This window comes from Pan troglodytes, chromosome 9 (assembly GCF_028858775.2).
Source record: "Pan troglodytes isolate AG18354 chromosome 9, NHGRI_mPanTro3-v2.0_pri, whole genome shotgun sequence".
Classification (NCBI taxonomy): Eukaryota; Metazoa; Chordata; class Mammalia; order Primates; family Hominidae; genus Pan; species Pan troglodytes.
The window spans coordinates 77,102,467-77,130,190 of NC_072407.2; the positions used below are offsets into that span (position 1 = coordinate 77,102,467).

Below are 27,724 nucleotides of genomic sequence, written 5' to 3' on the forward strand. Positions count from 1 at the left end.
AACACTGAAGCATCTAGGAAAGAGAGTCTAACTGATTTTCATGAATGGATCATCTTGTCTACCTGATTTTGCCTACTCTTGTTGATTTTGGAGATCTTTTTCTGCCATGATATCCTCTGGTAAATAGTCACATGGCATACAAATATCTTCACAATTTGTACCCATTCTTAGAGGTCTACCACCTTAAACATTCTCCATACCTCCTCTCCACCAATCTTCTTCTTTCCAAGTACTTGAATATCCCAGCAAAACCATTAGCTTTTGCCTATACTCTGGTATGGATCCATACCTCTTTCCATTTCACTTTTCAGGTGAGATGAACTTACCAGGGTGAAAAAACAGATGCACTGCCAAAGGTTCTGCCTACTGGCAGGATTTACCTTGTTGGCGATCCTTCAGGGCCCTCCTAAATGGGGCTGCAATGCAGCAGCAGTCCACTCAGGTGGCCCAGCATATTTTGAAGAAACATTTGTAAACCAGGCTTGAATGTTTTTATTCGTCAGGGAATTGGTTATAGGGAACTTCCCATGAGATCATATGTTAGAGTTGATGGAAAGTTGCCAACACAGCAAGACTGGGTGTCATGGGAGCATGAGCTGCCTACTCACTCAATTTAATCGCTCCTTCGAGATCTGCTTGAGCGTAATAAAATAACATTTATTACTTACATTTGAAGAAGGGATGTTTCTGTACATGTTCAATTTTATATTTGGTTTGTTCAAATTAATATCCAACTCATAAGAAACAGCGTGGGACTCATATTTATTCAGTGTTCCCTGGTCAGCCATTCAGTCTGCTCCAGGACCAGGCACTATTTTTCAGAAGGAGAATAGTTAACTACAGAAAAAAGCATGAATTTGCTCTAAAATCCAAGTGGGCTGTGCTGTGATTCAATAGTGCATGTTACCTCAAAAATTCAAAGGGGGCCAGGTGCGGTGGTTCATGCCTGTAATCCCAGCACTTTGGGAGGCTGAGGCAGATGGATCACTTGAGGTCAGGAGTTCGAGATCAGCCTGACCAACATGGTGAAACCCCATCTCTGCTAAAAAAAATACAAAATTAGCCAGGCGTGGTGGCACACACCTGTAATCCCAGCTACTTGGGAGGCTGAGGCAGGAGAATCACTTGAATCCGGGAGGTGGAGGTTGCAGTGAGCCAAGATTGTGCCATTGTACTCCAGCTTGGGCAACAAGAGTGAAACTCTGTCTAAAAAAAAAAAAATTTAAAGGGGACTTTTAAGTTTTGTCTATGACAGTGTGGCTTCTCTGGGACTAAACTTTCTGCCAAAAACAACTGTAAAAGCTGGACATATGTAAAACAATGGTCTGAAGACCTCAGAGAGCAACCAATGGCAGGTCTTGAAGGACTGCAGTCCTTGAGAGAGGAGTCACATGAGGCTAGTTCCACCTGACTCCAGCTTTTTATCCTCAGGTATTTCCCAGCTTGCAGGATGGGAAAGTAGAGCCCAATTAGGAAACACAAGCCCCACTGTTTGGAGTTTAGGTTACCAAAGTGACTGGAACTTAAGAGGCAAATTCTAGGAGAGGATGACACTGCAGAGAAGGAATGCCAAAACCTGTGTGTCAGGAATTTTATAAAATCATTATTTAGTAAAGAAAACAGAAATATGGCTGGGCACGATGACTCATGCCTGTAATCCCAGTACTTTTGGAGGCCGAGGTGGGTGGATCATCTGAAGTCGGGAGTTCAAGACCAGCCCGGCTAACATGGCAAAACCTCATCTCTACTAAAAATACAAAAATTAGCCAGGTGTGGTGGCATGGCCTGTAGTCCCAGCTACCTGGAAGGCTGAGACATGAGAACCGCTTAAACCCAGGAGGCAGAGATTGCAGTGAGCAGAGATCTCGCCACTGCACTCCAGTCTGGGCAACCATGTGAGACTCTGTCTCGAAAGAAAAAAAAAGAAAAGAAGAGAAGAGAAATATAATTCAGCTGTTCCTATCAGCATGGTTGCTTGATAAGTATTATTTTTTAATTAAAATACTCAGTTTTATTCCACATGTATAGTTTTGTCTCCCCACCATTTCCATGTCTGATCACTGCTACTACTATGTCCTATCATAACATTCCATATATACTTAAAACCAAGCAAAGGGTGGAGTTCCATCTTTAAAAACTAAACAGGCATTTTGGACAACACATTCTTGGCAATGGAACCTGGACAACATTTATCAAACACAGCAGGGAAAATTCTCATTCTGCATCATAAAAAGGACAGCCAGATATCAACTGTTACAGAAATGAAATAAGACAAAAAATTTTTAACAAATTGCTTAAACTATTTTCTTAAACAGACTTCCTCCACGGCCAGAGATCTTGAATAGCCTCCTGGTCAGTCATCTGGAAGCAATTCTTCACATAACTGATGAACTTGGCTTCCACTTTGGGAAGAGAACCACCTTTTCCTATATTTGCTTGCATTTTTGCTTTAATGTCGTCTACAGAACTAGGTCCTTTTGGTGTTTTAGGAGTTTTTTCCTGTTTTTTTGAAAGATTCTTGTCCTTTTGATCTTGGTGTTGATGGTTTTGAGTCTTTTCCATTCTGATTTGACTTTTGTGCATTTTTGGCTGGAGTATCTCGTATAGATTTCTTCACTGGTGCTTTTTCTTCAGTTTCCTCATCATCGAAATCATCCTCCTCCTCCTCTTCATCATCATCATCCTCTTCATCTTCGTCATCATCTTCATCTGCAGCAAGTTTTTCTTTTTTCTGTGGAACCTTGCTACCACCTTCAGGAGCAGAATGCTTTCTAGATATACTCAAGAGTTTCACATCCTCCTCTTCATCTTCTGACTCTACATCTTCCTCCACAACTACTAAGTGCTGCCCACTAATATGCACTGGCCCTAAAGCACACTTCAACCGTAAGGTGGTGTTATTTCAAAGCCCCACAGGGAAACCGTTGGCTGTACAGACATCAGAGTTGCCAGTGTTACCTTAATTGATTGCCTTCGCAATTCATTGCCTCTGCTTCAACAATGTGCAATTCTTTGCACCAGCCCCTAAACTGACCGTTCTTAAAGATAACTGGTGCTCATTTTCATCATTATCCACCTTAAAGTGATAATCTTTGTCGGCCTTTAGTTCACAACTGAAAAGATAGTTCTGGGGCCTCAGGGGGCTCATGTCCAGGTCCATCGAATCTTTGAATGGGTGGTGGCACACCCTTAGGTGGGAGAGAAGGCGGACAGAGATAAACAACCACTGCTCAAGAGAACAGCTGCGCAGGATGGACTCACACCAGGGCAATAATTATTATTGATAGTTGGGATGAAAAACACATGGGATTTCTGTGTTTTTTTTTTTTTTTAATTTCCAACTTTTAAGTTCAGGGGTACGTGTGCAGATGTGGAGGTTTGTTACATAGGTAAACAGGTGCCATGGTGGTTTGCTGCACAGATCATCCCATCACCTAGGTATTAAGTCCAGCAACTATTAGTTATTCTTCCCAATGCTCTCCCTCCTCCTACTGCCCCCACCTCTTACAGGCCTCAGTGTGTGTTGTTCCCCACCATGGATCCATGAGTTCTCATCATTCAGCTCCCACTTATAAGTGAGAACATGCGGTATTTGGTTTTCTGTTCCTGCATTAGTTTCCTGAGGATAAGGGCTTCCAGCTCCATCCACGTCCCTGCAAATGACATGATCTCATTCCTTTTTATGGCTGCATAGTATTCCATGGTGTATATGTACCACACTTTCTTTATCCAGTCTATCATTGATGGGCATTTAGGTTGATTCACTGTATTTGCTATCGTGAATAATGCTGCAATGAACATACACATGCATATACCTTTATAAGAGAATGATTTATATTCCTTTGAGTATATTCCAAGTAATGGGATTGCTGGGTCAAATGGTGCTATTATGCCTCTAGGTCTTTGAGGAATCACCACACTGTCTTCCACACTGGTTGAACTAATCTACACTCTGATCAACAGTGGAAAAGTGTTTCTTTTTCTCTACCACCTTGCCAGCATCTGTTTTTTTTTTTTCACTTTTTAATAATAGCCATTCTGATTGGTGTGAGATAATATCTCATTGTGGTTTTGATTTGCATTCCTTTAAGGATCAGTGATATTGAACTTTTTTTCATATGTTTGTTGGCCACATGTATGTATTCTTTTGAGAAGTATCTGTTCATGTCCTTTGCCCACTTTTTTCTATTTTTTTTTTTGAGACAGAGTCTCACATTGTCGCCCAGGCTAGAGTGCAGTGGCATGATCTTGGCTCACTGCAGCCTCCACCTCCCAGGTTCAAGTGATTCTCCTGCCTCAGCCTCCCGAGTAGCTGGGACTACAGGTGCCCACCACCACACCCAGCTAATTTTTTGTATTTTTAGTAGAGACGGGTTTCACCATGTTGGTCAGGCTGGCCTCGAGCTCCTGCTTTGTCCACTTTTTAATGGGGTTATGATTTTCTTCAATGTATGCTATAATAAAATAAATAATTTTAATATTCTTTCATTTCCATGGTTACCTGACCTAGATTAGACAAATAGTAGGGCTTTAACTTTCTTTTTGTTGTCAAAATCTGGTGTTGGCATACCTTTTCTCTAATTTGAACTGGTATTGCTTATGTTTGATACAGCATTAAGGAATTTGATGATTTTTGTTTTCCAAAAAATGAAATTAAATTCACAAAAATGAAATTAATTAAAGTCATTTTCAGAGAAATGACATTAAGTGCAATAATTTTATTTATCATAAAGATTTTGTACATCATTACAACATCATGTTGTAATGTTATAACATGTATAAACATTGAAAATCAACTTTAAATACACAATCCCATTTATAATAGCCACACACAAGCACAAGAAACCTAGGCATACACCTAACCAAAGAGGTGAAAGATCTCTACAAGAAGAACTCAAAACATTGCTGAAAAAACTATAGATGAAACAAAGAAATGGACAAACATTCCATGCTCATGAATTGGAAGAATCAACAACACTAAAATGACCATACTGCCCACAGCAATATACAGATTGAATGCTATTCCTCTCAAACTACCAACATCATTTTTTTCACAGAATTAGAAAAAAAGCTATTCTTAAATTCACATGGAACCAAAAAAGAGCCCAAATAGCCAAAGCAATTCTAAGCAAAAAGAACAAAGCTGGAGCCATCACATTACCTGACTTGAAACTCTAAGGCTACAGTAATCAAAACAGCATGATATTGGCATAAGAACAGACACATAGACCAATGGAACGGAATACAGAACCCAGAAATAAAGCTGCATACCTACAGCCATATGATCTTCAAAAAAGTCAGCAAAAATAAGTATGGGAAAAGGACTCCCTCTTCAATAAATAGTGCTGGGGTAGGGGAGTGGGGAGGGATAGCATTAGGAGATATACCTAATGTAAATGATGAGTTAGTGGGTGCAGCACACCAACATGGCACACGTATACATATGTAACAAACCTGCACGTTTTGCACATGTACCCTAAAACTTAAAGTATAATAAAATAAATAAATAAATAAATAGTGCTAGGATAGCTGGCTAGCCATATGCAGAAGAATGAAACTGCACCCCTACCTTTCACCATAAACAAAAATTAACTCAAGATAGATTAAAGATTTAAATGTAAAGATCTCAAAGTATAAGAATCCTAGAAGAAAACCTAGGAAACACCATTCTAAATATTGGCCTTGGGAAAGAATTTATGACTAAGTCCTGAAAAACAACTGCAACAAAAACGAAAATTGACAAGTGGAACCTAATTAAACTAAACAGTTTCTGCACAGCAAAAGAAACTATCAAAAGAGTAAACAGACAACCTACAGAATGGGAGAAAATATTTGTAAACTGCCGGGTGCAGTGACTCACGCCTGTAATCCCAGAACTTTGGGAGGCGGAGGTGGAAGGATCCCTTGAGCTCAGGAGTTTGAGACACTTGGGCAACATAGAGAGAACCTGTCTCTACAGAAATTTAAAAATCAGCCAGGTGTGGTGGCACATGCCTGTAGCTCCAGCTACTCGGGAGGCTGGGGTGGGAAGATTGCTTAGGCCCAGGAGGTCAAGGTTGCAGTGAACTGAGATCACGCCACTGCCTTCCAGCCTGGGCGACAGAATAAGACTGTCTCAAAAAAGGAGGGTGGGGGAGGGGTGGGGAGAGAGAAGGAAAAGAAAGAAAAGAAAGAAAATATTTGCAAACTATGTATCTGACAAAGGTCTAGTATTCAGAATCTATAAGGAACTTAATTCAATAAGCAAAAACCAAATAATACCATTAAAAAGTGGGCAAAACACATAAACAGACACTTCTAAAAAGAAGACATATAAGCAGCCAACAGACATGAAAAAATGCTCAACATCACTAATCATCAGAGAAGTGCAAATCAAAACCATGAGATATTATCTCACACCAGTCAGAATGGCTATCATTAAAGTCAAAGAAGAACAGGTGCTGACCAGGCTGTAGAGAAAATGGAATGCTTATACATTGTTGGTGAGAATGTAAATTAGTTCAGCCACTGTGGAAAGCGGTTTGGCAATTTCTCAAAGAACATAAAATAGAGCTATCATTTGACCCAGCAATCTCATTACTGGGTATATATCCAAAAGAAAATACATTATTCCATCAAAAGACACATGCACTCATATGTTCATTGCATTAGTATTCACAATAGTAAAGACATGGATTCAACCTAGGTGCCCATCAGCGGTGGACTGGGTAAAGAAAATTGGTCCAAATATGGCCAGGCGCAGTGTCTCACGCCTGTAATCCCAGCACTTTGGGAGGCCGAGGCTGGTGGATCACCTGAAGTCAGGAGTTCGAGACCAGCCTGACCAACACAGAGAAACCCCGTCTTTACTAAAACTACAAAATTATCTGGGCATGGTGGCACATGCCTGTAATCCCAGCTACTTGGGAGGCTGAGGCAGGAGAATCACTTGAACCTGGGAGGCGGAGGCTGTGGTGAGCTGAGATCGTGCCATTGCACTCCAGCCGGGGCAACAAGGCGAAACTCCGTCTCAAAAAAAAAAGAAAAAAAAAAAGGAGAAAATTGGTCCATATACACCATGAAATGCTACACAGCCATAAAAAAGAATGAAATCATGGATGCAGCTGGAGCCCATTGTCCGAAGCGAATTAACACAGGATCAGAAAACCATGTACTGCATGTTCTCACTTATAAGTGGGAGCTAAACATTGGGTACTTATGATCATAAAGATGGCAACAATAGACACTGGGGACTAATAGAGGGTGGAGGGAGGGTAGCGAGGTTTGTAAAACTAACTGTTGCGTACTATGCTCACTATCTGGGTGACGGGATCATTCATATCCCAAACCTCAGCATCATGAAATGTACCCATGTCACAAACCTGCATGTGTACCCCCTGAATCTAAAAAGTGGAAATTTTCTTACAAACTGGTGAAATTGAAGGGAGAAATGGACAAATCCATAATTATTGTTAGAAACTTTAATATTTCCCTTTCAGGAATTGATCAAGCAGATAGAAAATCAGTTAAGATATAGAAGGTCTAAACAGCACTATCAAACAACTAGACCTAATTGACATTTATAGAACACTCCACATAATAGCAGAATACACTTCCAAGGGTGCACAGAACATTCACCAAGGTAGGTCATATTTTAGGCCACTAAAAAAATTTAAAAGAATAGAAAAGCTTTTTAAAGAATAGTAATCATACAAAGCATATTCTTGAACCATAAGGGAATTAAACTAGAGAGCAGTAACAGAAAGTGATTGGGAAAATCTTCCAAATATTTTGAAATTAAATAAAAACACTTTGAAATAAGCATGGGTCAATTAGGATGTTTTAGGGGAAGTTTAAAATACATTTGGAATAAAATGAAAATAAAAATGCAACATATTAAAATTCGTGTGAAGTTGCTAATGCAGGAGCTATTGGGAAATGTACAGACTTCAATGCTTACATTGAAAAATAAAAGTCTCGTATCAATGATCTAATCTCCCATGTCAGGAAATTAGAAAAATGATCAAATTAAACCCAAAGTATGTAGAAGGAAAAAAAATATAAAGATTAGAGGAAGAATCAATAAAATTGAAAACAGGAAAATGAGAAGAAACAAACTAAATGCTGATTCTTTGAAAAATCAGTAAATTGGTAAACCTATAGCTAAACTGACCAAGAAAAAATCACAGAAAACACAAATTGCCAATATTAGGAATGAAAGAGGAGACATCACAGACATTAAAAGTATAATAAGGGAACAGTACAACAACTCTATGTTTATAAATTCTAAAATTTGGACAAAATGGACAAATTTCTTAAAAGGCAGAAATTATAAAGTTCATTCAAAAAGAAATAGATAATGGAAAAATTTCTATATCTATTAAATAGTTAATTTTATAGTTAAAAACTTCCTGAAAGAAAATTCCAGGCCCTGGAAATTTTACAGGCAAATTCTGCCAAATATTTAAGGAAGAAATAGCACCAATTCTATACAATGTTTTTGAGAATGTAGAAGAGACGGGAAAGCTTCCTAACTCATTTTATGAGGCCAGCATTTATCTAATACCAAACCAGACAAAGAAATTACAAGAAAACTACACTCTGGTATCTCTCATAAATATTGATGCAAAAATCCTGAACAAAATATTCACAAGTCAAATCTAGTAATATATAAAGGGCAAAACATGTCACAACCAAATGGGGTTCATCCCAGGAATGCAGTTTGTAATGAATAAAATTAAAGAGCTAAGTAAATGGAGAGATATATTATATTCATGGAATGGAAGACTCGACATTGTTAAAATGATAATTGTCCCAAATTTAATCTATAGATTTAACATAGTCCCTCCCCTCCCCAAATCCCAGTAACTTGGTTCTAAAATTTATATCAAAAAGCAAAGGAACTAGAATAACCAAACAATTACAAAAAAATTAATAAAGTCAGAGGAGTCACATTATGGAATTTCAACATTAACTATAAAGCTACAGTATTCAAGACCGTGTGGTATCGGTAAAGGATAGACATATATATCAGTGGAACAGAATAGAGAGCCCACAAATAGATACACACAAATATAATCAACTGAGATTTGACAAAACTGTAAAGGCAATTTGATAGATAAAGAATGGTTTATAACAAATGGTGCTGGAATGATTGCATGTTCATATGCACACAAAAAAAGAATCTCAACCTAAACCTCACACCTTACCCAAGAATTAACTCAAAATTGTTCATAGAATGAAATCAAAAATAGAAAACTTCTAGAAACTTCGTTTTATATAGGGCAAAATCTGCATGACCTTTGGTTTGGTGATGAGTATTTAGATATGTTATCAAACAGCATAATCCATAAGGGAAAAATGATAAGTTAGGCTTTATCAAAATTGAAAACCTCTGCTCTGCAAAAGACACTGTAAGAGAATTCAAAGGCTAGTCATTGACTGGGGAAACTACTTGTATATCAAATATCTAATAATGAATTTGTACCTAGAATATACAAAGAACACTTGAAATTCAATGGTATGAAAACAAACAACCTGGATTAAAAAGCAGGCAAAAGATCTGGACAGACTTCACCAAAAAAGATATATGGATAGAAAATGAGCACATGAAAGATGGTCAACACAATTAGTCATAGGGAAATGTAATTAAATTAAATTACAACCACAATAAGATACCACTACATACCTGTTAGAATGACATCCCCCACCAGAGTGGTTACATTTGTTACATTCAAGCCTACATTGACACATCATTATGACCCAAAGCCCATAGTATACACTTGGTGTAGTACATTCTATGAGTCTTGACAAATATATAACATGTATCCACCATTATAGTATCATACAGAATAGTTTCACTGTCCTAAAAGCCCTCTGTGTTCTGCCTATTAATCCCTCCCTTCTCCTAGTCTCCCTGGCAGCCCCTGAGCTCTTTACTGTCTTCATAGTTTTGCCTTTTCCAGAATGTCATACAGTTAAAATCATACAGTATGTAACCTTTTTAGATTGGCTTCTTTCACTTAGCCATTTGCATTTAAATTTACTATTGACTCTTCAAAAGTGTCAAGGTCATGAAAGACAAGGAAAGACCAATAAAATGTCAGGCAACTAAGAAGATATAATAAAATGCAATGTGGCATTCTGGATTGGATCCTGGAATGGAAAGAAGACATTACTGGAAAAACTGGAGAAATTTGAATAAAGTCTCTAGTATAATTAATAGTATGTATTTTACAAATGTTAACTTCTTACTTTTGATAAATGTATCATGGTTATGTAAGATGTTGACACAGAGGACGTTGGGTGAAGGATATATGGGAATTCTCATACTATCTTTGAAACTCTCTGTAAATATAAAACCATGCATGGTAAAATAAAATGATAAAAATGGTTTTGGTTATACAAACATGTAATTTATCTAATATATATTAAAGAAGTAAAACTATAATATTCATGTTTTTAAAACTACTCTAGCTGGGGGTAGTGGTGCATGTGCCTGTGGTCCCAGCTACTCAGGGAGCTGAGGTGGGAGGATCACTTGAGCCCTAGCGGTCAAGGCTGCAATGAGCCGAGATAGCGCCACTACACTCCAGCCTGGGTGACAGAGCAAGGCCTCTTCTCAGAACAAACAAACAACAACAACAACAAAAACTCCTCAATGTAGTTTAAGATGTGATTTTTCTTGTCCTTTTAATATATCCCTTTTAGGATGTATAGTCAAAACATTGTGTAAAAGTCACTTACAGTAATTTTCTATGTGGTCATGCCACTAACTTGAGAGACAGCCAGGGTCAAGTGCTTCTGTTTATTTTAAATTGAGGGAATTGTGGGGTTTTTCTTTCTGATTTCTTTGAACTATGTAAAAATAATTACATATGTCTAGACTTGCTTCCATTCTGGTCCTGTCCTTCCTGTTCCTTGCCTCTCCTTATAGATAACCATCTTTATGAGTTCACATTTTCCCCCTAGTTTTTTCCTGAAATTTTAAGCAAACTATCTCCTTTCTTACAAAAACACTTTTCTGCAGCTTGCTTTTTTTCACTTAACACATATCCTAGAGATGATATCATATCAGTAGAGAGCTTCCTTATTTCCTTTTTATTACTGCATCATGCATTTTTATAGTTTATTCAATCAGTTCCCTGTATAGTGATGAATACGTAACCTAATGAATGATTGACGGTGACTCCTTGGGATAGATTCCTAGAAGTGATACTGCTGAGTCAAAGGGTAAATGCATATGTAATTTTGGTAGGTATTGCGGTAGTGTTATACCAGTTTGCATCCTCACAAGCAAGTTATAAAAGTTCTGTTTTTCTACATGCATATTGTCAAAATATTGGATTTTTGCTAACCTGATTAAGTGAAAAATAACATTTCAGCACAATTTAAATTCGTATTCTTTTTATATAGTAAAGACTCATTATTTAAAGGCCACTGCATTTTTTTGATTTGTCTACACATATATTTTGCCCATGTTTTTATTGAAATGTTTATTTCAATCTTCTACATTCTTTGTATAATATGAATATTTGCCTTTCCCTGTGATATGTTTTTTATTTGTTTTTTGACTTTGCTTTTAAGAATTTTTTGCCATGAAGATTTTTTTTTTATTTTAGTAAAGATTTCTTGAATTACTAAGTAGTAAAATTTTATACAACAACTTAAGATTCCAATAAAAATTAACATTATTTCATTATCATGTATTGAGTCCTTTCTCTGTGCTAAGCACTGTTATTTGGTGTCCTGGAAGCAGAGTTAGCTGCATTTAAAGGTCAAATGCTCCTGTCACAGCCTGGGTCTTGAGACATGATTTTGGTGATGGCTGCCTTTACATCCCTGTTTCTCAGCGTGTAAATGAGGGGGTTGAGAATTGGTGCGAGAATGGCATATACCACATTGCCCATGATATGGAAGTCAAGGGGCAGGTCAGCCCTGTAGGCCACGTAGGCTATGGCAATAGATGAGTAGTAGGTGCCCACCACCAGAAGGTGGGAGCTGCAGGTGGAGAAGGCTTTTGCCCGTCCTTCTAGGGAACTGATGCGAAGCACCGAGGCCAGGATGTGGGCATAGGAGAGAAGCACCAGGAGAAGGGGGAGGAAGGACACCACCATGGCGATGCAGAAGCCCATGAGGGTCTGGGGGGTGGTGTCAGAGCAGGAGGCCTGGACCACAGCCAGATGATCACAGAAGCAGTGGTAGATGTAGGCAATGCTGTTATATGCCATCTGGGAGGTCCTTACTACTGCTGGAATGGGCAGGAGGAGGGCAGTTAGCCAGGCACTGGCTGCCAAGGTAGCATTGGTCTGTGGGTTCATGAGGACAGGGTAGTGCAGTGGGTGGCAGATAGCCACATAGCGGTCATAGGCCATGACCACCAGGATGAAGGCTTCTGAACATGTAAAACTTTGGAAGAGGTACATCTGCAGTAAGCAGGAAGAAAAGCTGAGGAAGCGATCCCCAAGCAAGAATAAGGACAGCATCTTGGGGACAGTGGTTGTGGTGAAAAGGATGTCCAAGGTGGAGAGATTGATCAGAAAGAAGTACATGGGCTTGTGGAGGCTGGGCTCTGCCACCACGGCCACGAGGATCAGGGCATTACCCATCAGGATGAGAAGGTAGAAGAGGAGGAAAATAAAAAACACAGGGAGGAAGAAGGTCTCTGGCAGAGAGGGGATGCCCAACAGATAAAAGACGGGTGAGCCATCCACTGATTCATTACAGGCTGTGGCATCCATTGTGAGACACAGCTGGATTTCTCAGAGATGGGCAGCTGGAACATCTAGACATTGGAAACATCTGGAAACCATAGAAACAAAGGATTCTGGAGTGATAATGCTATAATGTTTACTCTGTAGGTAATATAAGCAGAATTATTTACAACCAACTGTAGAGGACTGATGAGGGGCTATGGTATTGACTTTTACCATGTGAACCCCAAATTTGTCAAATATTGATTATTAATTAATTAATAACCAACCAAATAGAAGTCTGTATGCTTTGTTTAGGTGATGAAGTGATCAAAGTGAAGAAGGCAGGCAAAGTTCCTGTCTTCCCAGAGTTTATATTTTACTGGGAAAATCAGATCTAAACAGTTGATTGTTGAATTATAATTGTGAAAGTGCTTTGGAAAGGCTTCTTCTGGTCTTCATCTTAGGTTCCATGCTGTGTGGTTTAGGTTGATGTCAGATCTCATAAATCAAGTCCTTAAGCTCATGTCTCCACTTTTGTACTCACTCAAAGTTCCATCATGTTCCATTGAGGGGCTTCTTTCTCCAAGGCTGTGTGTACTATGCAGCTGCTCACACTCTTATTAAGTTTTTCTTGTATGCCTTGACTAGTGGTTCTTTCTGACTCCATTTAAGCTAGGTGTCTGGACTTCTGCTCCTGTATTGGATATAATAGACCATGACAGCCCAACACTTTCACTGCAATGATTAGGGAAATCTGGATAAATTACACAAATCACATTTTTAAACAAATTGAGGAATATGGGTGCCATAAGGATGAGATGAAGGCAAACTCCAATGGGTGGGGACCCTCCAAAGTTAACTAATAATCACCAGCTCTTTTGTTCTCTGGGAATATTTGATTTGGGGACCATGATGTGGCTTAGACTTGGACCAGGCAGAGAGTCATAGATGAGAGAAAGAGAAACCAGTAAGACTTGTGATAGTCGAAAAAGGCTTACAAAACATACTGGAAATTTGAGGCACTCTAAATGCATAACAAGTTTTCCCTATGGGACATCTTCTGAATTCTGGCTATGCAAGGGAGGCTAGAAAGCTGTGCTGAGGGCCTCTAAAAGACAAAACAAAATCTCCCATGATCCCATGATGCTTAAGAGAATAGAGGAAGAGGGATTTCCTCACACACACACTGGTATTTCCTCTCAAAACATTTTACAAAGATTTGAAGCTATGTGTGTATGTAGTGGGTGGGGGGAAAGGAGGGATGGGGAATGCGGCTAACGAATTAAGCTCCAAACCACCAAAGGGTAGATGCAAATCTCCCACACTCCTTCAGGGCTGAGGAGATAAGGATCAACCAGGCTATCAGCCCAAAACTCAGGAGGGTCATACCTTAAGAACAAGAACAAACCAAAGTTGGACTAAATTTTACTAGAACTGAAACTCAGCCCTAACCTAACTCAAGCCTTAACTGGCTTTAGGTAGCCAGCCTACCTTACTCTACCTGCCTAACAAAGAGAAGGGAGGAATCTGTCTGATGAGAGACATCATCTGGGGCCTCTATGAATCTAATATAAATAATATTCTGTGCACAACACGAATTATTGCAAAAGGCAGGAAAATGTGACCAACAATCAAGAGGGAAAATACGCAATAAAAGTTGACATACAGATGATCCCATTACCTGAGTTAGCGAACAAGGACTCTAGTATAACTATGTTTATATATTAAAGAAAATAGAGGAAATGTTGACAAAATGGATTTTAAAATGGGCAATTTCAATAGAAAATTGGAATCTATTTTAAAAAGAACCAAGCAAATATTCTAGAACAGAAATATCCAATATTTGAAATTAAGAACTCACTGGATAGGTATAATAGCAAACTGGACACAACAGAAGACAGGATTAGAGACCTGGAAAATAGATCAGTAGAAAATGTCTAAAATTAAGCCTAGAGATAGAAGAGTATATCTTCTGTATACTTATTTGATATTTGATACTGTATGACTTAATTGATATTAAGTGACAGGCAAAACTAATCTATGATATTATAAATCAGTACAGTGATTGTCTATGGGTGTGAGGACTGACAAGAAGCAGGCAAGAACATACTTTCTGGGGTGATAGAAATGTTCTATGTATTGAGTCGAGTTTTGGTTACATGTATGTTTACGAAAGTTTATTGAATTGTATACATAAGATCTGCTCATTATCTTCTGAGTAAATTTTACTTTGCTCAAAAAAGACAATAATAAATACAATACAAAGAGAATAAGAAAAGGCAGGAACCAGACTAGGAGAAGATATTTTCCTATTTTCAATACATTTATCAAAGGCCATGTATCCAGTATATATAAAAACCTTGACAAGTAAGAAAAAGACAGATGACCTAATGGACAAATGGGTGAAAGACTTGAATAGGTGGGCACTTTACAAAAGAGAACATCCAAATGGCCAATAAGCATATGAAAAAATTAGCCATCTAGAGATGTAAATTAAAATACAGGATGTTAATAATACATACTCACTAAAATGGCTAAACTTAAAAGGACTGCAAGTGTTGGTAAGATATGTAGTAACTGGTACCTTCATACATTGATGGTAACTAGTACAACCACTTCGGATAACAGTGTGGCAACATCTTCTTAAACTTATGACTTAGCAATTTCACATCAGGATATATAACCAAGAGGTAAGACAAGGTATTCAGCTATTTTTGTTTGTTCATTTGTTTAAGGTACTCACGTGCAATAAAGCCCAAAAATATTTGGGATAGATAATATATAGATATCTATAGATATAAATCTATATCTATGTAGAGATATAGATCAGCTAGTGATACAGCTAAAGATATAGCACATTTCCAGCAACCCAGAAAGCTCCCTTGCACCTGATCCAATAAATTCTGCTACCCCCAATGTAGCTATTGTTGTGACTTCTGTCACCATGGATTAAATTTTTCTGTTTCTGATGTTCATCTAAATGGCTTTTGTTAGGCTGGGCATGGTGGCTCACACCTGTAATCCTAATACTTTGGGAGGCTGAGGCAGGCAGATCACAGGAGTTTGAGACCAGCCTGGGCAACATGGCAAAACCCTGTCTCTACAAAAAAATTTAAAAATGAAAAATAAGATTAAAAAAAAAAGATAAAGTCTGGTGCGGTGGCTCATGCCTGTAATCCCAGCACTTTGGGGGGCTGAGGCGGGCGGATCATGAGGTCAGGAGTTTGAGACCAGCCTGACCAACATGGTGAAACCTCGTCCGTACTAAAAATAGAAAAATTAGCTGGGCATGGTAGCACACGCCTGTAATCCCAGCTACTCAGGAGGCTGAAGCAGGAGAATCGCTTGAACCTGGGAGGTGGAGGTTGCAGTGAGCTGAGATCACGCCATTGCACTCCAGCCTGGCGACAGAGCAAGACTCTGTCTCAAAAATAAATAAATAAATGTTTTTGGTCATATTACAATAAAAGGAATGGCAAAAGATGCCTTTTGTGAGAGGACTTGCTTCCAGGTTGGAATCTAAGTTAAAGGTGTAGTCTACCCAATAGCAGAAACAGAGATTGGAGGATGTCCCTCTGTAAGAGCATGACTTTTCATCTCTCCTATCAGCTACGCTGTTCAGCAGGTGTTTCTGATTAACCATTTCATTATCACTATCCTGTAGTCTTCCCTAGCCCCAGATAAGACAGTACTACAGGAATCTGAAAACTTGGGAGTCTTGGGAGCCATTGTTGCTAGAGAACAAGTTGTCTTGTGACAAGTGCCCAAAGGCAGAAGACCCCATTCTAGAGGTTGTTCTCCCCCTGTCAAGGAAGAAGAGATGTGTGCTTTTGTCTGCCCACAGAACCGGAGATCTTTAACTGAGGGAGAATATTGACTGCTCTACTATGTTGGGGATGTCTCTCTGAATAAACAATCCAAGAGGAAGTTCACGTTTATGTTTACATCATTGTCTCTTGACCCTGATGATTCCAAGATGATTACCTGTTGACCTGATGATTACCTTCTCTCTGATTTTCCCTATTTTTCTTACCTCTAATAAAATATCTCTCATGCCATTGAATCATAAAAAATTCCAAACCTGGAAATATCCAGGTGGCTTTTCCTTTTCTCTTTTCTTTTTTTTCTTTTTCTTTTTTTTTTTTTTTTGAGACAGAGTCTTGCTCTGCCACCCAGGCTGGAGTGCAGTGGTACAAGCTCGGCTCACTGCAACCTCTGCCCTCCCGGGTTCAAGTGATTTGTGTGCCTCAGCCTCCTGAGTAGCTGGGATTACAGGCATGTGCCATCATGCCCAGCTAGTTTTTGTATTTTTAGCAGAGACGGGGTTTCACCATGTTGGCTGGGCTTGTCTCGAACTCCTGACCTCAAGTGATCCACCTGCCTCAGCCTCCCAAAGAGCTGGGATTACAGGCGTGAACCACCGCACCCAGCCAGCTTTTTCTTTTAATATAGAAAGGGCAAAAGACAAAAAGATTCAGGGCTTTCCCATACTGTCATGGCCAGCGAGCCCCAGAGATAGGACTGGAGCCCAGGCTCTAACCCCCAGAGCAGCATTCTTCTATCGTCGGTTCCCTGGAGAATCTGGAAGCTCAAATTTTCATGAGGGGAGAGACTGGGGCAAAGGTTTTCTCTTTCCTTCTCCATATATTTGGCTGATATTGTCAGCAGCAAACTACAAATTTCAGAGTTTGTTCTTTAGTTTCCTAAGCGTGGGGTGGGCTGGTTTTCTGTCAGAGAGTGAAGGCAGGTATAATGTCTTTCTAAAAGACATATGAGGCAGGGCACAGGGGTTCACACCTGTAATCCCAGAACTTTGGGAAACCAAGGTGGGAGAATTGCTTGAGACCAGGAGTTTGAGGCCAGCCTGGGCAACATAGCAAGACCCTGTCTCTACAAAAAAAATTTAAAACTAGCCAAGTACAGTGGCTTGTGCCTGTGGTCTCACTACTCAGAAGGATGAGGCAGGAGGATCACTTGAGCCCAGGAGTTCAAGACTGCAGTGAGCTATAATCATGCCACTGCACCCCAGCCTGGGCAACAGAGGGAGACCCTGTCTTTTAAACAAAACAAATAAACAAAAAGACACATGGGACAGACCACTCCATTGTGAATGCTCCCTTGAAAGAGTATTCTACAATTCGGCCCCAATTACACAAGCAGGAAAGCAAAACTGCTGCACCTCCACTTAAGAGATAACCCTCAGTTAACAGACCTAACCTGCCTAAGCAAATCACCATGTTTTTCTAATACCCAAAGAGATGCAAACTACATTATTCTGAACGTTGTTACAGCTCAGAGAAGTCAATTATGGATTGAATGCCACCGAGTTAGGCTGAATTGGGGTTTGAGGGGAGAAATTCAGAGCCGTCAAGCCTGACTGAGCCTCTCTTCCCACCTCCTCCCTCACTTCTATTAAACAGCAGGGAGACAGATGCTGAGTCTGAAGTCCAGAAATAGTGTCTTTTCAAGGTCAACCAACAAATTCATAGCAGAAGTAGGTTTTAAAGCCGGTGTCCTGGCTCCCACCCAGTCTTTGTAGGATGTTTCATGAGAGAGGATGATTCCTTAGCCTGCTATTCAAAGCCTGTCTTCTTGCAGCCTTGTTTCTCCTTATTCTAGTCAAATGGCAACTCCTTGCTCTTGCCTTGTGCTTCTGCCAAATTCAGCTCAAATATTACTTCCTCCAAGAGATCTTCTATGGTCCTGGCTGGCTCAGGAGCCTCTTTCCTGGGCTCTTGAAGTTCCTGTGCTTCTGTTTGTCATCATTATGATTACACCAGGTTGTCTCTGTCTATTTATGTGTCCACCACACCAGGAGCACTTTCAGAGCAGTAATGGGGTCTGATCGTTTCTATTTGATACTGCACCACCCTTCTCAGGAGCTTAGTGCTCTGGAATGCAGCTTTCCAACTTGCCTTGTTTTGCTGATAAATCATCAAATAGGAATGAAGGGGCCATTAGTGATTAAATAGTTTTCACCTAACCTCTTTCTTTTTTTTTTTTTTGAGATTGAGTCTTGCTCTATCACCCAGGCTGGAGTGCAGTGGCACGATCTCGGCTCACTGCAACCTCTGCCTCCCGGGTTCAAGCGATTCTCATGCCTCAACCTCCCGAGTAGCTGGGATTACAGGTGCTTGCCACCATGTCCAGCTAATTTTTGTATTTTTAGTAGAGATGGTGTTTCACCATGTTGGCCAGGCTGGTCTTGAAGTCCTGATCTCAAGTGATCTGCCCGCCTCGGCCTCCCAAAGTGCTGGCATTTCACCTAACCTCTTTATTATATAGATGGGGACAGAAAAGGGAGTCCCAGAAATGGGCTGTGGCTTTCCCAAGGTCACACAGTAAGTGGGTGATAGAACTAGAACTAGACTCTCAACAGAGCTAGATTAACAACTCACCTTGAGCTCTCCTGGACCAGCTCTGCCACTCTCTTGCTGTGATGCTGGGTCTCTGAGCCTCAGTTTTCCCATCTATAAAATGAGGACTTTGGAAGCAATGATCTCCAGCTTGATAAATACTTTTGAGTATCCACTCTGTGTTTAGATAAATGAGAGATTCGAAGACAGATGTGTCATGGCCTCAGCCTCTTAGGAAGGAGAGCAAGGGCGCTCTCATTTGTTAAGCTTCTGTTGCCTGCTTGATTCTTTACAGTCATTACACATCATTACAACGCCCAAACTCATGCAGTTCTCTCATGATATTCTCACCATCCTGCACTGTTTCCATAGAAAAGGAGCAGGATATACGTGAAGCACAGAATCTAGGTCTATTAACTTTGCAGTTAGAAAGGCCTGAGTTTCCTTCCTGGCTCCACCACTTTGTGCTTTCCTCCAATGGACTGCAATTCCCTCACAAATTATTCCCATTTCTCTTATCGTCATCAGCTTTGCCTCCTTGTGAGGAATTCTCTTCCAAGATCATTAGCCTCTTGCTTGTGACTGCACAGCCCTGCCCCTGCCTGCGAGGGTGTCTGGTCTACACTCACCCAGGCTGACTGCGTGGTTGACTTGGATCCTGGGACCCTGACATTCCCAGGATCTTTACTGTGGTTGTACATGCCCCCAACCTCCCTGAGCCTATCTCCCCATCCCAGTCTCTGCCTGCTCTGTGCACTCCATCCCCAGCCCAGCTCACCTACCAATCCTGGTCCGCCTTGATGTCTTGTGTAGAGTCCTCACAGTTGGCCTTGGTTGGGAAGAGCCAGGTAGAAACTCAACCACGGCCCTTTAAACCCTCGGGCCCCTCTCTGCAACCAGGCCTGCTGGGGCTCTCTCCCACAGGAAGGCTCACCTGTGGGACCAGATACCTGCCAGTCAGCTGAGAACAACTTCCGAGGGTGGAGTGGGGGACTTTGTTCTGGGCTTTGCTGATAATGAAAACAACATCATTAACAACCCTCATGGGTCCCAGAACTTTATCACCAGTATTATTCCTGTTTTCCCATCTGGTCCTCACAATAGCCAGGGAAGACAGGCAGAGTCAGGATTATTTCCACTATTTTACATTTGAGGAAACTGAGATCTAGAGAAGTGAGGTGACTTGCCCAAGGTCATATGAGTGGCTGGTGGCAGAGCTGGGATTTGTACCCAAGGCTCCAATTCTGGTTCAGTGGTTCAGCAACATGTTATCTAATGACTAAGACCCGAGTTATTCCCAGTAATATGACTTTGAACAAATCCCTTAACCTCACTGGGTCTTCATTTTGTCATCTGTGGAATGGGTATAACGACACTAACTCTCTCACAGGATAACTGGGCAGGTTAAGGTGCTTCACCCAGTTCCTGCCACTTATTAGGCATTCAATAAGTGGGAGCTATTATTTTAATGGACCAAAGCAGTAAAGCCTTGTTGAATGAGTATGTGATACTCTGCTGCTGTGCAATGAGAACTTGCAAAGGTTTTGTGGAAAGAATGTGAGGGTGGAAGTCTCTGCCCCAACCCCATACAGGACAAAGTCAAGAGTCACAGACTCTTCCTGCCTCAATCTTTCTGATTCTCTCCTTTGGCTCCAGTGTTCTGTTTCTGACTTGACTGACTTGGTCACTCCTACTAATACTCATAAAATTTTAATTTTTTTTTAATTTCACAAGTAATAAACAGAACCTCATTGTAGAACATTTTAATCAATACAGAGCTTTACTGAGTCAAAAGTGAAAGTTCTAGGCCGGGTGTGGTGGCTCACGCCTGTAATCCCAGCACTTTGCGGGGCCAAGGGGGGAGGATCTCTTGAGTCCAGGAGTAAGAGAGCAGCTTGGACAACTGGCAAAACTCTATCTCTACTGAAAAATACAAAAAAATTAGCTGGGCATGGTGGCATGCACCTGTAGTCTCAGTGAGAGGTGACAGCGTGCTGGCAGTCCTCACAGCCCTCGCTCGCTCTCGGTGCCTCCTCTGCCTGGGCTCCCACTTTGGCGGCACTTGAGGAGCCCTTCAGCCCACCGCTGCACTGTGGGAGCCCCTTTCTGGGCTGGCCAAGGCCGGAGCTGGCTCCCTCAGCTTGCAGGGAGGTGTGGAGAGAGAGGCGCGAGCGGGAACCAGGGCTGCGCCTGCGCTTGCAGGCCAGCTGGAGTTCTGGGTGGGCGTGGGCTTGGCGGACCCCACACTCGGAGCAGCCGGCCGGCCCTGCTGTCCCCAGGCAATAAGAGGCTTAGCACCCGGGCCAGCGGCTGCGGAGGGTGTACTGGGTCCCCCAGCAGTGCCAGCCCACTGGCGCTGTGCTCGATTTCTCTCTGGGCCTTAGCTGCCTTCCCGTGGGGCAGGGCTCGGGACCTGCAGCCCGCCATGCCTGAGTCTCCCACCCCCTCCCTGGGCTCCTGTGCGGCCCCAGTCTCCCCGATGAGTGCCGCCCCGTGCTCCACAGCACCCAGTCCCATCGACCACCCAAGGGCCGAGGAGTGTGGGCGCATGGCTCCAGGACTGGCAGGCAGCTCCACCTGCAGCCCCGGTGCGGGATCCACTGGGTGAAGCCAGCTGGGCTCCTGAGTCTGGTGGGGACGTGGAGAACCTTTATGTCTATCTCAGGGATTGTAAATACACCAATCGGCACTCTGTATCTAACTCAAGGTTTGTAAACACACCAATCAGCACCCTGTGTCCAGCTCAGGGTTTGCGAATGCACCAATGGACACTCTGTATCTAGCTACTCTGGTGGGACCTTGGAGAACCTTTATGTCTAGCTCAGGGATTGTAAATACACCAATCAGCACTCTGTATCTAGCTCAAGGTGTGTAAACACACCAACCAGCACCCTGTGTCTAGCTCAGGGTTTGTGAATGCACCAATTGACACTCTGTATCTAGCTACTCTGGTGGGGCCTTGGAGAACCTTTGTGTCCATACTCTGTATTTAACTAATCTGGTGGGGACGTTGAGAACATTTCTGTCTAGCTCAGGGTTTGTGAGTGCACCAATCGACACTCTGTATCTAGCTGCTCTGGTGGGGCCTTGGAGAATCTTTATGTCTAGCTCAGGGATTGTAAATACACCAATCGGCACTCTGTGTCTAGCTCAAGGTTTGTAAACACACCAATCAGCACCCTGTGTCTAGCTCAGGGTTTGTGAGTGCACCAATCGACACTCTGTATCTAGCTGCTCTGGTGGGGCCTTGGAGAACCTTTGTGTCTAGCCCAGGGATTGTAAATACACCAATCGGCACTCTGTGTCTAACTCAAGGTTTGTAAACACACCAATCAGCACCCTGTGTCTAGCTCAGGGTTTGTGAGTGCACCAATTGACACTCTGTATCTAGCTGCTCTGGTGGGGCCTTGGAGAATCTTTGTGTCTAGCTCAGGGATTGTAAACGCACCAATCAGTGCCCTGTCAAAACAGACCACTCGGCTCTACCAATCAGCAGGATGTGGGTGGGGCCAGATAAGAGAATAAAAGCAGGCTGCCGAGCCAGCAGTGGCAACCCGCTCAGGTCCCTTCCACACTATGGAAGCTTTGTTCTTTCGCTCTTTGCAATAAACCTTGCTACTGCTCACTCTTTGGGTCCACACTGCTTTTATGAGCTGTAACACTCACCGCGAAGGTCTGCAGGTTCACTCCCGAAGCCAGCGAGACCACAGGCCCACCAGGAGGAACGAACAACTCCAGACGCGCCGCCTTAAGAGATGTAACACCACGAAGGTCTGCAGCTTCACTCCTGAAGCCAGCGAGACCACGAGCCCACCGGGAGAAACGAACAACTCCAGACGTGCCGCCTTAAGAACTGTAACACTCCCCGTGAAGGTCTGCAGCTTCACTCCTGAGCCAGTGAGACCACCAACCCACCAGAAGGAAGAAACTCCCAACACATCCGAACGTCAGAAGGAACAAACTCCAGACGCGCCACCTTAAGAGCTGTAACACTCACCGCGAGGGTCCGTGGCTTCATTCTTGAAGTCAGTGAGACCAAGAACCCACCAATTCCGGACCCATCAGCTACCAGGGAAGCTGAGGCAGGAGAAACACCTGAGCCTGGGAAGTTCAGGCTGCAGTGAGCCACAGCTGTGCCTCTGCACTCTAGCCTTAGCAATGGAGTGAGACCCAGGAAGAAAGGGAGTGGTGGAAGGGAGGAAGGGGGGGAAGGGAGGAAGGGAGGAAGTGGAGGGAAGGGAGGAAGGGAGGGAAGGGAAGGGAGGGAGGGGAGGGAGAGAAAGAGAAAGTTTTTTTTCACACCAATTCTTACCCATATTTTTCCTCCAGTCTTAACAATGGAGTGAGATCCTGTCAGAAAGAAAGGAAGGAAGAAAGAAAAAAGAAAGAAGAGTTAGTTTTCTTCACACCAATTCTTACCCACATTTTTCCTCCATGCTCCAGAAGTAAACATTATTACTGATTTGGTGTGTTTCTTCCAGATTTTTCTAAGCGCATGTGTTTGTGTATGTGTGTATGGTTTTGCTTTTCTTTTAATGTAAATTGAATCATTCTGTATTTATTGTATAGCATATTTTAATTCAATAAGTCTTGGAATTTTTCTGTGTCTGATCTACTTCATTTTTTTGTATCTGATATTTGGCATTTTGTAGTACAGATACAACATAGTTTGTCTAATAACTCATCTGTTGATGAACATTTAAGTTCTATCTCATTCTTGCTATTATGAAAACTATTATAATTAATTTCCTTTTAACATGCATTTGGGGTCACATGTGCTCAAATATTTCTCGGAGATAGACAGATCCTTAGAAGTAGAACTTCTGGGCCAAGCAGTCAGCACATTTTCAAATGGAATGGGGTGTGCATGTGCAGGGACTATCCCAGCTTCAAACCCAGAAGCTTTGAGGATGCTGAGTCACAGTGATGACTGAGATGACCCTGTTACACCCGGCCTGATGCTTCTGCCCAGGACCAGGGGAAAACCCATGCATGAAGGTTTCATTTCAGCCTGCAGAAGAGACTTCCCTATTAGACCTCTGCAGACTGCAGACTTTCAACTGCAGACTGGGAGGTTACTAAGTCCTTAGCAGCTGAGTACAGAACACGATGGAAATGAAAACATGGTACAACAGAGGTTACAGCCCTCTCCTGACCTGATAAACTTCATGATGGAGCTAAAGATGGTTTGGGAAGTTTCTCTGAATCACAAGCAGAACTGTATGTGCTGTCTCCTCCTGTCTGGATCTACTCACTACTTGCTAAAGAGAAGAATTTTGGTTTGGGATAAATTTATGTGGATCTTCGCTTTGGTGCCATAAAGGTAAGTGCTAAAGATGTTTCTGGGGGAGAAGACTAAGCTCTCTTAAGTTAAAGGCAAAGAATCCTGCGAAATCACCAGGTGGTTAGGTGGATTCTTTTGTTCTGTTTTCCATTTCTTAGACATGATGAGATCCCTAATAAGCCTTAAAAAGCCATCTTTTGGCAGCATAAGAATGACTTAAGGCTTTCGAGATGTTATGTATGAAAGTAACTAAAAGACTTGGGCACTTGGGCTGAAATAACCCATATGGAGTGCAACAGTTAAGAGAATTGCAATAAGTAGGAGAAAACAAACAAAAACTAAAATTTAGAATCCTTTTGGATTTCCTATTTTGTTTTACTAAAGAGAATGAACCAAAATAGGAGAGAGTAAAACTGTTGGCTGAGATTTCTTTGTATAAAAAGCCAACATTCTAAGACTTACTTTTATAACATTATGGGATAAAATAGGATTTCTTTTATTACCTCTGAGAATAAAACTCTCCTCATCCTGCTAGGAAATGACTGGCTTTTCTATAGCCATAGTAACAATGATCAGAACTTGTTTAAAACATGCTTAACTGGCTGGGCGTGGTGGCTCACACCCGTAATCTCAGCACTTTAGGAGGCCAACGTGGGTGGATTGCCTGAGCTCAGGAGTTTGAGAACAGCCTGGGCAACATAGCTGAAACCCCGTCTCTAAGAAAATACAAAAAAAAAAAAAAAAAAATTAGCTGGGCGTGGTGGTGTGCACCCGTGGTCCCAGCTACTCAGGAGGCTGAGGCATGAAAATTGCTTGAACTCAGGAGGTGGAGGTTGCAGTGAGCCGAAATTACACCACTGTGCTCCAGCCTGGGCAACAGAGTGAGACTGTTTCCCAAAAACCTCAAAAAACAAACAAAGAAACATACTTAATTGTTTAATTACAGCTTTGAGCCAGTACCCACACTTCTGAAAGTCAGCGAATCTAAAAGCCACTCAGCAATGGTTTAACTCCAGTAACCACACTTCCATAGCTAAAAGCAAACTAATCCCTAAACACTCCCATCTTTGAAAGTCCACCAACCCCAGATCTCCACATTTTCCACAGCCCTGTGTAAGATCAGCTCCCTGTGTTTCTCAAAAACAGACTATATCATAAACCATAGCATCCTGTGCTTACACTAGTGATACATTCAGCCTTTTGTTTCTGATATTGAGTGGTGATCTGTTCCTTTAACATTTCTTATTTATTTCCATATGGTCTATAGTAATGTCCCCTCTTTCACTTCTGATTTTAGTAATGGGAGTCTTATCTCTTTTTATATTGGTAGGCTAAAGTTTTAACAGTTTTATTGATATAGTCAAGGAACCAACTTTGGTTTTGTCGATTTTCTTTATTTTTCTATTCTCTATTTCATTTATTTCTGTTCTAATCTTTGTTATTTTATGCCCACTTCTTGTTTGAGTTGAGTTTGCTTTTCTTTTTTAATTTCTAAAGATAAACAGTTAGGGTATTGACTTGAGATTTGTTTTCTTTTTAATATAGGTGTTTACAGCTATAAATTTCCCTCTCTGTACTGCTTTAGCTGTATCCCATAAATTTGGGCATGTTGTGTGTTCATTTTCATTCATCTCAAATTATTTTCTAATTTCCCTTGTTATTTCTTCTTTTACCCATTGGTTATTTAGAAGTCTCTTGTTTAATTTCCACATATATGTGGAAGTAGCATTCAGTGATAGAGGTTTTATTATTTTAAAGATAGCACAGAAAAAGTGGACAGGTTATTTAAAACAAATATTGCTTAGAACCAAAAAAAAAAAATTTTAGCAAGTTTACAAAAAAATGAAGCCCTCAAAGTTGAAATTAGACAAAGTTATGCAGATCATTCAGGAAATAAAAGGAGGATAAAAGGAATTAAATTGAATCATGCTATTTGAAATATAAACAGAAAGCACAAAATAAGAATTTAGTGTAAGTATTTTATTTTATTTACCATTAAGAATATATTAAATTGGCCGAGCACGGTGGATCACACCTGTAATCCCAGCAGTTTGGGAGGCTGAGGCGGGTAGATTGCCTGAGGTCAGGAGTTTGAGACCAGCCTGACCAATATGGTGAAACCCCATCTTTACTAAAAATACAAAAATTAGCCAGGCATGGAGGCCTGCGCCTGTAGTCCCAGCTACTTGGGAGGCTGAGGCAGGAGAATTGCTTGAACCTAGGAGGCGGAGGTTGCAGTGAGCCGAGATCGTGTCACTGCACTCCAGCCTGGGTGAAAGAGTGACACTCCGTCTCAAATATATATATATATATATATATATATATATATATATATATATATATATATAATTAATGCAGAAGAAATGGCATTTCAATAAATATTATTCTAGTAATGGAATCATTGTCTCATGACTGCAAAATGACTAAGTATTTTTACTACATGTGATAATTGAAGTCAGGTTTTGAGCTCAATGTTTTGATTTTAGAAATATTTTAAACTAGCTTTTGATATATTAGAATTTATCTTTTTATCTTTACTCTTTCTCCCTCTCCCAGCTACATCGAGATATAAAATATAGCACATAGTAGGTTCATGATATATGTACTTACTATGTGAATGACAGCTATGTCATTTAGCTGACAGTTTTAATTTTCTTGCGAAGCGGTTTAGGTAGCCGCTTTTGAGGACAGATAAATGATTAGGTTTAAAAAATTCAGATCATTGCCACATGTAAAACACATTAGTTTATGTAAGCATCCCAATGTTTGGTTAAAAAACCAAACCTCTACTGGAGAGAATCAGTAAAATTAGGACCATTAGTCAGACACACTATGACTCAGAATGAGCACTGCACTCTGAGATAAAAATGAGATCAATTTTAAGACAGTGTTTTCCGGATGTAAGTGTGCCTCATGTGAGTTTAGTGTGAGGAGGCTCCTCAGATAACAAACCTAACTCAAGTGGGACTTTGATACTGCCAGACCCTCATCCTATATGTCTCTGTTCTTTTCTCTCATCTCCTCTTCTCAATGACTTTTTCACACCTTCTCTTCACTCCTCAGTCCACCAATACCTCTTCCCATCGCCACTCCAGCAATCAAGTGATAACTCCCACAGACTGTCATCCCACAACCACCCACCTACCAGCCTCTGCACCCACACACTGCGCTTTCCTACCTGTGACCACAGATGAACTCCTCATGCCCTTATGTAAAGTCAGTCACAGCCTGGGCAACATGCAAAACCCCATTCCTATAAATAAAAAATTAGCTGGGCATCTTGGTGTATGCCTATAGTCCCAGCTACATAGGAGGCTGAGGTGGGAGGATTGCTTGAGCCCAGGAGGTCAAGGCTGCAGTGAGCCATGATTGTGCCACTGCCCTCCAGCCTGGGCAATAGAAGGAGACCC

The 27,724-nt window shown here is 41.3% G+C and overlaps 2 protein-coding genes and 1 pseudogene across 3 annotated transcripts in view; 1 reads left to right on the plus strand and 2 right to left on the minus strand.

The window, feature by feature from the left end:
- Window positions 1–2,307: 2,307 nt before the first annotated feature.
- Window positions 2,308–3,702, minus strand: LOC101058556 (nucleophosmin-like; annotated as a pseudogene).
- Window positions 3,703–11,697: 7,995 nt separating this feature from the next.
- OR2AT4 (olfactory receptor family 2 subfamily AT member 4) lies at window positions 11,698–19,875 on the minus strand. The gene is made up of 2 exons (XM_001174950.5): window positions 19,809–19,875; window positions 11,698–13,368 (listed from the first exon to the last, which is right to left on the minus strand). Exon 2 carries the CDS (start codon window positions 12,717–12,719, stop codon window positions 11,757–11,759), a length of 963 nt encoding a protein of 320 aa, XP_001174950.1. The 5' UTR covers window positions 12,720–13,368; window positions 19,809–19,875; the 3' UTR covers window positions 11,698–11,756.
- A 4,075-nt stretch (window positions 19,876–23,950) lies between these two features.
- SLCO2B1 (solute carrier organic anion transporter family member 2B1) overlaps window positions 23,951–27,724 on the plus strand; it is a 105,723-nt gene continuing 101,949 nt past the window's right edge. The window contains exon 1 of one of the 2 annotated variants that reach the window (XM_016921614.4): window positions 23,951–24,353. The gene's annotated coding sequence lies outside the window, so the exon portion shown is untranslated. The remainder of the gene's footprint in view (window positions 24,354–27,724) is intronic. The other variant, XM_063783249.1, reaches the window with a different exon arrangement.